Source organism: Poromitra crassiceps (assembly GCF_964638095.1).
Source record: "Poromitra crassiceps genome assembly, chromosome: 6".
NCBI lineage: Eukaryota > Metazoa > Chordata > Actinopteri > Beryciformes > Melamphaidae > Poromitra > Poromitra crassiceps.
The window spans coordinates 40,558,442-40,570,026 of record NC_139627.1 but is presented as its reverse complement, the minus strand read 5'-3'; the positions used below and the strand labels follow the sequence as shown (position 1 = coordinate 40,570,026).

At 45.6% G+C, this 11,585-nt stretch overlaps 1 protein-coding gene across 1 annotated transcript; it reads right to left on the bottom strand.

The window, feature by feature from the left end:
* Positions 1–3,651: 3,651 nt before the first annotated feature.
* Positions 3,652–10,307, bottom strand: casq2 (calsequestrin 2). The gene is made up of 11 exons (XM_083638781.1): positions 9,936–10,307; positions 7,225–7,309; positions 6,928–7,028; positions 6,687–6,798; positions 6,060–6,133; positions 5,817–5,947; positions 5,597–5,642; positions 5,424–5,478; positions 5,169–5,269; positions 4,251–4,325; positions 3,652–4,151 (listed from the first exon to the last, which is right to left on the bottom strand). The coding sequence occupies exons 1-11, from the start codon at positions 10,170–10,172 to the stop codon at positions 3,864–3,866; spliced, it is 1,305 nt and encodes a 434-aa protein (XP_083494907.1). The 5' UTR covers positions 10,173–10,307; the 3' UTR covers positions 3,652–3,863.
* Positions 10,308–11,585: the final 1,278 nt, after the last annotated feature.

The following is an 11,585-nucleotide window of genomic DNA, read 5'->3' as shown; positions in this document are numbered from 1 at the left end:
AGGGGTCACATCAGAGGAGGTATATAGGGCTACTGTAGGGGTCACATCAGAGGAGGTATATAGGGCTACTGTAGGGGTCACATCAGAGGCCAGCTTCAACTGAAACGCCATTTAGGTCTCAGGCTGCTGAGGCTGAGGGACCAATACATTTACTTCTCTATTACACAGCTACAGTTTCTGTTACAATAGCTCTCGTTTCAGTCGCATCCTGAACAGCGCATACGCTATAGGCTATAATCTATCACCCAAAAATCACTCGTGCATTCTGTTGGTTAGGTGTTTTTATTTACAAACGATTATGTAGCGTCAGTAGCCTAGTAGCACTAACGTTAGTCAAAGAAAAGGTGTCATTGAAACGGTTGGCGACACAAAATATAACATTCTAGTATGTAGGTTAAGAGGGCATCCGATTCCAGACTAGAAACAGGCTACATCTGTCTGGTGAGAAAGAAACCATTTTTTCCACGACGGCAGCATTGAACTTCACCAGCATATCATTTCTGTCTCTTGCTGTGTCTCTCGGGTTTTTTGGCCATTGGAAACGCCGGTGTGTTGAACACTCCGCATCGTATATATAAAAAGACAGATAACCTATCTGCTCTATCCGAAATCATTGACTTACCTTTTCAAAGGTGCGCCATTCCTTCACTTGCGTCTCGGCGTGGAGAGATGTGCTGCCGCTGCCCCTCCATGCGCGCCTTGCTATTGTGGTTCACAGCAGGACCAGAGAGGGAGAGGGAGGCAGGATGGAGGTAGGAGGAACACGCTAGCTAGACTAGAGGCATCAGTGCACTTGTTACAAAGAAGAAATTAGGCATAGAGCCACGAGAGGTCGCGCTTTAAACGACGCTGCATGGGCGTCGTCACCTGGCTATGCCATACCGTCTCCCAAATATGATCTTGCGGATTTTATCCATGATTTTATCTCTACTATATGGCGACGTCCGTCTTCTTTACTAATCTTAACCCTTGTGCATGCTCTTAAATTTAACTCAACTAAAGAACTTTGTGTGTAAAACATACCAAATAAGAGCCTAAAAAATTAAATAAAAAATATTAATCTATCTGGGGTTTGTTTTACTTCAGTCCTCACCATACCCTATTCTTTTTCAGAATTTTAACCCTTTAAATGCCTTTAAATCCCTTTGTGATTGTACTGTAATTTCTATTTAAAAAAAATCACTGAATGCAATTATCCAAAGTGGATTTGTATTAGTAGCTAGTAGTATAAATTATTATTTCTAGGGTGGAGACTCTGGAGATGATGTGCCATGGGTGCACTTTTTGGGGGGTGTGACCCGTTGGGGCCCCAGCAGCGCTCCCCCTAAGTTTGAAGTCGATCAGATGAACAGTTCTTGAGGAAAAAAAAGTGTGTTCCCAGTAGGTGGTGCTATGACTATGTGTGTGTCCGAAGTTGAGCAGCGCACTCCATCAGGTTCCTGGCAGCGCACTGCCCAAGGTTGAAGTCGATCGGATGAGCGGTTCTCAAGATAAACTGCATTTGTGTTGCCAGTAGGTGGCGCTATGACTATGCACAGGTCCGAAATTGGGCACCGCAGTTCCCAACAGCGCTCTCCCCAAGTTTGAAGTCAATCGGATGAATGGTTCTCGAGATTAACCGCTTTTTGCATTGCCAGTAGGTGGCGCTATGACTATGCACATGTCCAAAATTGCGCGCTGCACTCTCTCAGGTTCCCGGCAGCGCACTCCCCAAGTTTGAAGTCGATCGGATGAACAATTCTTGCGATAAACGGCTTTTTGTGTTGCCAGTACAGTAGTTGGTGCTATGACTGTGTGAGTGTCCAAAATTGGGCACCGCACTCTGTCGGGTTCCCGGCAGCGCATTCCCCAAGATTGAAGTCCATCAGATAAACGGTTGTCAAGATAAACAGCTATTTGTGTTGCCAGTAGGTGGCGCTGTCCAAATTTCATGAAATTCGGCCCTCCACTCTGTCAGGTCCTCCTAAGTGCACTCCCCTAGTTTGGAGGCAATCGCAGTGAGATGGTGTGCAAGTTATTGCCATTTAAAATTTAAAACATTGCCATACAGTAGCGCCTGCTATGGGAGCAATTATTCTCCCCCTGTCCCCATGCCAGATTCATGCCAGTGTGTTTCGGCAAAGTTTGGAGGCGATCGGAGCAACAGTGTGCAAGTTAGGCCATTTAAAATCTAAAACATTGCCGTAGCGCCCCCTATGGGCACATTTTTATCCTTATTTTTTTGTTCCCCCCCCACGCCAGTTTCATGCCAGACCCCCTGAAAAGTGTTTTGGCAATGTTTAGAGGTGATCAAAGCAACGGTTTATCTCAATGCTCACACCACACCGGCAGAGACACAGCTAGTACAGAGTCCAAAACAACGGCATCATGCTGCTTCTAGCTCTGCTTTTCGTGTCTTCAGCTATTAGCAATCCCTCTGCTGGGATCTGAGCAGTGTGCTTATGGCCCCCCCTACTGGTGTCAGAATGTCAAGACAGCATCCCTCTGCTGAGCCATGAGTCACTGAGTGCCAGCAGAGCATCTGGAACAAGCCCCAGATGAAATCTGTGCCATGTGACCTGTGTAAGGAGGTGTTGACTGTGCTGGAACAGCTGTTGAAGGACAATGCTGCTGAGTATGAGATAGCCTACTTGGGTACCTGGAAAAGGCTTGCCAGCTCATCCCTGACCATGCAGGGCTTGACTGCAGAATGCAAGGAGATGGTGGACAGCTACTATCCCATTCACTTTTACACATAAGTGCCGGAAGTGCTAACATCCAGGTCTTCTGGACTCATCCCTGCGGTACTCCATGATGTATTTTCAAGTCAACTTGGCATCTCAGGGCTTGCGGAGACTCGGATTACGCCATTTTGTTTTTTTTTCTGTTGTTTGTTATGTTTGAAAGTTGGTCACCATTCACTTCAGTTGTATAGGAGAATTCTGCAACAGTTTTTTGCTGTGAAACTCCACAAATAAAAAACTTCCCCTGTCCTTCCTTCGGCATAGGGGAGAGTAGATAATGATTGAATTTTCATTTTTGGGTGAACTTATCCTTTAGGTCTGCTGTGGAAATGGAAATTGTCAGCGAGTCCCTGTAGTGATTTCAAAGCTGCAAACCCCCAGGGCATCCTAGACCTACTCCATCTAGGTAAAATGAACATTTAATCTTAGCGTTACCTGATCAGAGGATGTGAAACAGAAGCAAAATTAAAGGGAAACACACAAATACCACCCGGTTTGCTTTATTGATATTGAGGTCAATGAGCTGCAGTAATTAACTGATGTAATCTGACTATCAAATAAAAGAACTAAAGCTTAGAAAGTGCTGCTTTTGGTATTCAAGTTTCAGTCGACTTGCCATTCCACGTTGGGGTAAATTCTCTCTTCCTTTCTTTCTTCCTTTCTCCCACTAGTCTAGAGACTTGAGCCTTCACAGTATATCGGATTAAAGGAAGACAGAGAAGTTCTTCAGTGACAAAGATAATTTCGGCAATTCTAACATTATCAATACATTCATCTGACATCTTTATTACACATTTACACTGTGTTGTTAAGTAAATGTCTGGTCCAGACACCTCTACTGTCTTAAATATATACAGTACATATATTTTCAAATGTATTTTTCTTATGAATCTTAAAACCCATTCCACGATTTTTTAAATCACGGTTGTAAAATTACAATGTTGCTTGTTAAATAGACTTATTATTAGTTTGCACACCATCCAATACAAATGCCGTTTTATTTCCGAGTGAAAAGTAAACACTATTTCAACCTGACCCAGTAGTTTCACTGAAGTCAAGTCCAGATCTGATCCACTCAGCCTGAACTCAGAGTGAAGATATACAGGTGATAAAGATTTACAATTCACAGTCTATGTATTATTATTCATCGTCATCGTCGTTGTCATCATCGTCGTCATCTTCATCATCATCATCATCATCATCATCATCATCATCATCAGTGTCATCGTCATCCTTGTCATTGTCATCATCATCATCATCATCATCGTCATCATCATCATCGTCATCGTCATCGTCGTCATCATCGTCGTCGTCATCGTCGTCCTCAGTGTTGACTTTCCCAGACAGCACATCTTCAATCCAGTCCTCAAGCTCCTGGGCGGAGGGCAAGTCCTCCTCATCGTCAATCTCCATCCACACACTGTCAGCCTGCGCACCAAGAGACACAGACAGAAAGGTCAAATGAGGTCAGGAAGGATCCAACACACTATTCTGTCCATATGGGTTTTAAGGCTGACATGGACTTACATCGGTAACATTGACGACTCCAATCTGTGGTCTGAACAGGTCCACCTTGAAGGTCTTCTCCCAGTAGGGGATCAGCTGAGGGGGGTTAGAGAGAGCAGCGCATTAGACCTCTGGCTACTGAGCCGTGTAAACAGATGCCTGAGACACATCATGAACATCAGGTGGCCTGAGAAGATCTCCAACACCAACCTGTGGGAGAGAACAAACCAGAACCCCATCAGCTATGATGTGAAGAAGGGTGAGGGTGGATTGGACACACCCTACGCAAACCAGCTGACAATGCCACAAGGCGAGCACTGAACTGGAATCCACAGTGGAAGAGAAAAGTTGGGAGGCCAAAGCAGACCTGAAGAAGATCAGTCGAGAGCGAGGCAAAGACGACCGGGCTGACGAGGGCCCAGCTGAATAAGACTGCCCAGAACCGAGTCCGGTGGCATAATGTGGTTGCGGCCCTATGCTCCATTTATGAGCTTACAGGAATAAGTCAAGTCTACAGAGCTGAGTATCTATCCACATCTTTGGTTTAATGTTTCACAGCTTTCCTAGTCTCTTAGAACAGACGAGTTGGCTTCCGCAATTTTCAAATGCTTCCACCATACCGTCTGTACTTTGTGGGGGAGAATCATGCACCAACCGGAATGGGAAGTAGAAAGGCGGGTTTTCCGCTCATTAGTCCAATCAGAATCCAATATGCCACATTTTTCGTGGACACACGTGTCGTGATTGGTCGGATTCCGTCAAACTTCTTTCCTGTCTGAAGGTTTTTTTCCCAACTTCCTTGTGCATGTTCTGGGGGTGTAACGTACAGACTGTGTATAGCTGCATTCGCCGGATGTAGATGAAACAGTCTGTTTTAAGAAACTACAGCTTTCCTGTCTGCCCTTCTGTCTGTGTGTGTGTGGCGGTGTCATGGCTCACCAGGGGGAAGTCATCGGGGTCGATCCAGACGATGCTGAGGTCCGGGAGATGGGTGTTGTCTCGGGCCACCTCCTTCAGGATCTCCAAGAACTCATAACCATCTGGGAGAAACCAAGACATCAGGACACAAGAGTTAGCCCTGCAAGTGTGGTGTCTAGAGCAATAATGCTCATCATGTGTTCTGCTGCCCTTTCAATAACCATCAAGCACCGATCGGATGTATTTTGTGATGCAGGCTCACGCTGTTGCTCTCACCAGGATCCTCCTCCTCTGCAAAAGCCACGATGTGGATCCCTTCGATATCATCCTCCTGAGAAATAGAAATGCTGTGTTACTGTGAATGTCTAGTATGGACCCAGCGCTCCTCAAGAAAACTACATTTAGAGTGTTGTTGATGTCGGCCCTGCAACCGAACAAGCCTCACTCACCCACGTCTCAAACATGTCTTCTGCACGCAACTTTCTCAGAGTTGGTCTGATAGAACACAGAAAAGAGAATTGCATCACACCTCAACTTCATGGATGCTATGTGCAGACCATTAGTCCTCAAGACATTCATTCCGTTAAAAAAAAATCACAATGAAGAGGATCAGATACATTACGTTACATACGTTATGGTTTGTGTAGTACCATATTGCTCTTTCTTTACCGTCTGTGTTCAGTTATGAATTCCACCAGTTCCTCCTCGGAGTGCGGCTTGCCTGGGATGGTGACGGGCTCCTCCATGAACGGCTCATAGAAGTCCACCTCGTTCATCTTCAGTGTCAGCTCTTTAGCCACCTGAAAGACCAAACAGAGCTCACTCAAGAGACAGTGACAGGTCTTTACTTATCTAAAAATAATAATAATCTCTTTTTTCTTGTTCTTTTTTACTAAATGTTATGTTACTCACAGATTTCTCAAAAGTGGCAAAGAATTTAATGTATGGCTGGAACTGCTCCGCAGCTTCTTTGAATTCATGGTAGTCTAAGGATAAAAAGAGAGGAAAGGCATGAGGAAGAGAAGAGTTTGTGGAGGGGTGGGGTCAGAAATGTAATTAAAACATAATTTTTCATAATTCATGCATCATAATCTGTTTCTACTACTTTCTTTTAAGCAATAGAGTTTGTTTTGTACGCTTGTATTGCTTTTAACATAACCGTTATTTAGCACACGTGTTATTTCTTAGGCCTCGGCCGAGAAGACATCGACGACACATCAGGGAACTGGAATAGCTGACCTCTGACCCCTGGTTCATGCTCCCACAGTTGGTCCGAGGTGCTCGTCATCGTAATTGAACTATGCTCTAGACTCAGGCCTTAGACAGGATGTGAGAGCGGACGAGGCATGGACAGCTGTGTGCGCAGCGAGTGTTAAAAATGGCTCTGTAAATCCTTGGAGATGAGGGGGTTAAAGTGTCATGAAGGGGCCGGTCCATGCAGAGCTCGTCACGGAACCATCTATAAGTAACAAACCCATTTCCCCCACGTTGTCCTCACACACTCAGCCCTCTCTCATGCTCACAGCCTCACACACTCACGCTCAGAGTCCTCGCTCTTGAAGTAGCCAATGAGGCGGATGTCCTCCTCCATCCTATCAAAGGCCCTCAGCTCCAGAGCGTTCCCTATCACCTCCACTGGCTCGTCCAACAGCTACAGACAGAGAGAAGGCCATGGCGAAACGTGTGAGGAGGAGAGGAGAGCACTGGGGGTGACTGGGTGTAACTGGTGTTGATTGATCCTAGCAGCTGGGAATCTGACCCTAAAAATCAGTCCACTTACGTCCAGCAAGAACTCCGCCAGGGTGTTAGCGGAGAGCAAGCCGTCGAACTCGATCACTCGGTCGGCCTTGAAGACATACACGCTGCCCTCCTCCTCCAGGCCTATGGTCAAGGGAAATGACACACCATTTATATGGATATTATTACACACACACACACACACACACACACACACACACACACACACACACACACACACACACACGCACACTTTACTAACGCTGAGTTAAGACTGACTTTAAGTCTAAATAACGATTCTGATGTCATCAATAATCTTCTTGTCTTGTTGCTCACTCACCCAGTTTTTTTGCCACCTTGGTGTCTTTGTGGGAGTCGACCATTCCAAACCCGATGCCTTTCTCCTCCATGACCTGGGCTACCAGCTGCAGAAAGAAAAGAAAAAGATTTTGAAAAACGAAATGAGGAGAAGCAATGCATTGTTACCAGCATGCATCGGCTGGTATTGTTTTCACCTTGTGAGTCTGTGTGTGTGTGTGTGTGTGTGTGTGTGTGTGTGTGTGTGTGTGTGTGTGTGTGTGTGTGTGTGCGTGTGTGTGCGTGCGTGCGTGCGTGCGTGCGTGCGTGCGTGCGTGTGTGTGTGTGTGTGTCATCATGGCAAAAATGTGGCGCTGGTCGGTGACGTACAGTATTGTAGCGGGAACTCCTACAGACGTCATTTTGACTTGGCCAGGTGCTTATATGTCTGTGGACATTTGTGAGAATAGTGAATGGGTACGTACTTGATTGCAGTGTTGCATAACGTCTTGGTTGATTGTGGCATTGATGACAACATTGAAAACAAGCACATACCTAGGCTAGATTAGTTAGAATTGATCTAGTCAAATCTGAAATACACGTGTCATGCACACACGCACGACATGTAATGAATGTCCCTAAATTGGCAAGGCCACAGACAGAGGGGCCGAGCGGAGTATGAACAGAGGGTTTTTTGACAAGATAACAGCCCAGAGAACAGAAGAGCCTGGGGGCCGTAGAGACAGTTACATAATCCAATCTGCCTGGCTCTATATATAACCAATGCACTACATTATTGGCCTAGCCATTGTGCTGTGGGTTAGGTGAGCTGGCTGACATTTGGATGTTGGTCCTACCACAAATGGAACAGGCCGGTTTGTCTGCTGTTTGTCACCATGACCAATCAGCCTTCTTGAATGCACTGTGACAAATGCAGAGCAAGTGAAGTTGTGATTTTTGGGACAGGGAGTGAACAAACCTCAGATAGGATGTACAGTAGAGTGGTCATTATTTGTATATACAGTAACTACTATGTAACCATCGGAAGTTAATTTTGTACATGGTTACAGTGGTGGCCATGCAGCTCTAGCTAACGGGGCTCACCTGGTGCTCTGTGTGAAATAAGTGACGCTATTATCAGGACTGGGCTCAGGTTACCTTCAACCCATGAGCCGTGTGTAACATGAGACTGGGCACAGGGCATGCTGTTGCCTAACGCAGTGTTTCTCAAAAGGGGGTACTTTGAAGGACTGCACAGAGGGACTCGGAAATTTCTAAAAATATGTTGCCGTTTTTTTTATATTGCTTATGAAGAATTGTAAAATAATAATAACTACCTTAATACATACTACCCTTTGAATGCACATATTAAATAGGTGCATAAAGAATGTTATGAACATAACATAAAGAACATAAAGAATGTTAAAAGAATGTTTTGCATACATTTTATGCAAAACATTCTTTTCTGCAATGATCAAAACGAAGCAAAGAAAAGAGCCAGGAAAAGAAGTTTCTCACTAAATGGAATTACAAAATTAATTGACCGACCCATTTAATGTTCATGTTTACTCTGCCAAATAACATACTTTATAGTCATTTTCCTTTTTCCCCTCCCCCAAAATGCTTTGTGCTGGTGACAACATGGCTGAACAGAACACATGTCTGAAAGGGGCTACATTTGTATAAATAGTTTGAGAACCACTGCCCTAACGTACAGGAGTCATTCTTACAAGAGACAGTCAAGAGATCAAAAAGTCACTAAGAGATACTGTATATATCCACTTGCCCAGTTCAGCCTGAACATAAGATAATACAGTCGATTCGAACGGCTTTCTTTTTGGTCGGACAAATCCACTGCAAAAGCAGCACAAAGGAGAAGGCACTTTGTACCCTTCTCATGTAGGCTACAGCTCACATGAGCTCTTTAGCTGCCCTATTTCTGCCAGTACAGAGCCACAGGCAGTACAGAGCAGGCAGTACAGAGCCAGTACAGAGCCACAGGCAGAATGACTTGCATTTCCATGGGACGGAGATGCACAGTGAATTAGCCGGATAGAAATAAACTTCACTGACAGCATTGCATCATCTCACTGGACTGCTACGCACGCGCGCGCACACACACACACACACACACACACACACACACACACACACACACACACACACACACACACACACACACACACACACACACACACACACACACACACACACACACACACACACACACACACACACACAGACACACGCAGACACATACAGTAGGTTACACATGCATTGACCTTGAGCAAACACACACACACAGACACACATGCATGTGGAGTCATGGGGACATTGAGATGCTATGCTGATAATGCCTGGGTCAACTTCAATGGAGGGGGGGGGGGCAAAGTCAAATGTAGACTCTGGAGTTACTGACCTCTCCAGTGGGCTCTCTGACTATTGGAGCACTAAATTCCAGCTACTGTACAGTAAATCAGTTATAGAGGTCTGGTTAATGGGCTGGGATGACCTGCTCACCCTAGACTATAGTCCCCACTCCTCCCACCAGCCTAGCACCTCCTACCAAACCACACCCCCTTGCACTTTTCTCCATCTCAATTTCCTCTCCCTCATTTGGCGACTACATCCTCTTTCTCCATAGTTTCCATATTTTGTCATTTCACCTGCTCAACTTCCTCTGTGCTATATTCCTTCAATCTGCCCTCTTCTCTGCTTTCTGTTGCCTTTCTCCTCCTCGACCTCGCGTCTTACCTCCAGCACCAGCTCGGTCATCTGGTGTCGTTTCTGCAGCTCCTTGGTGTCTGGTATGGGCTCATGGTAGAGCAGGCACAGCATGCTATACTTCTTCAAGGCCTTCCTGTAGTTCTTGTCATTGATGTCCAGGACACGGTCTTGCCCGTCATAGTGAGGGAACTCCAGGCCCTGCTCGGCCGGGGCCACAGGCACGAGGCTCAGGCAGGGGAGGAGGAACAACCACAGGGAGCGCATGGTCCACACAGCTACCACACCCCCCCGAGAGTCAGAACGTGGGGGTTCAGTAACAATGTGTCGGTCTGTGCAGTCGGAAGGCTCAGCGAAGTCCTGTGAAAGAGTCTGGAAATGTACGAAATTCTGCAGAAGGGTGTAGAAGTAGAAGTTTGTCCGTCGATGGGAGCTTTCCTCAAGCGTCCCTAAGTTGTCCTCAGAAATCCACCTTCTGAAATCATGCACAGGACCCAGCAAGCCCGTGTCTCACTCCTTCGCTCGCTCTCTCCAGCAAAAACAAAGGGGAAAGAGCAGTGCTGTCAGGCCTGTGAGGGACTGGGGGCCGGATACCGTACATAGCAGCGCCCCTCTCTCCCTGCTCGTGCAGCACAGGCCCATTTTTAGGAGACCAGTTGTTTGAAGGCTAAAAATAAAGAGGCGAGTGAGAAAGAGAGAGAGAGAGAGAGAGAGAGAGAGAGAGAGAGAGGAGGACAAGAGGGGAGCTTGATACTGGAGCAGCTTGTGGGCCCCTTAAACACACTCGTTTGTGACGTCCCGCTCGAGCACCAGTGATGTGGGAGCTGGAGGAGAGAGTTGAGCCCAGAGATTCAGGGGGTTCAGTTATTTTGAGGTGTGCAAGTCTGTGGGCGCAACACAGGCAAAGTGGATGTCTGGTTTGCTGCTAGAGTGGAAACTGGTCGTGTATTTTAAGTGACAGCTCACGGGACGGCCTGCCAACAGGTGCACAAAGGGCAAGTGGAATGTGTGTTATGGAGTGCAGCAGAAGTGGCTATGCTGTCTGTTTCTGCAGATGTGTTCCAGCAAGTTTAGCATGGGTAATCTGATGGGTCAAATTCATATAAATATGAATAGCAATAATAATAAACAAATAAATAAATAAATACATGATATATAAATATAAATATATATAAACACACACACACACACACACACACACACACACACACACACACACACACACACACACACACACACACACACACACACATATATATATATATATATATATATACACCATATATATTTTATACCTTAACCTGCTTAGAGCTAGGTGATTTGCCATATAGGACAATACGATGAGTGCCAGAAAGTTTAGAATGTGTCAAAGCCCTTTTAGTATACATTATAATACATAGATTACAGTATCTCAAGCCAGACTGTCTCTTCTACATTCTTCGAATGCACCAGAGAAGCAGTTGAAAATTGCGGGGGCCAGCGCGTTTGTTTTAAGAGACTAATTAGTTTGTGAATAACTCTTCATAAAGAGAGTAATTAGCTGTGTTTGTATAGCCTGCATGCAAAGCAATTTTTTATTTTTTATTTTAATCAGACACATTCTCTATGTTCATGTGCTCTGCGTGTGTGTGTGTGTGTGTGTGTGTGTGTGTGTGTGACTGTGTGTGTGTGTGTGTGTGT

Excerpts from the sequence above, each read along its gene's own strand:
- casq2 (XM_083638781.1), bottom strand. The coding sequence starts at position 10,172 with ATGCGCTCCCTGTGGTTGTTCCTCCTCCCCTGCCTGAGCCTCGTGCCT. Across the intron at positions 5,270-5,423 it reads TGCAGAGGAGGAGGATCCTG|ATGGTTATGAGTTCTTGGAG; the intron begins GTGAGAGCAACA and ends GGTTTCTCCCAG. Across the intron at positions 4,326-5,168 it reads ACCCCGATGACTTCCCCCTG|CTGATCCCCTACTGGGAGAA; the intron begins GTGAGCCATGAC and ends AACCCCCCTCAG.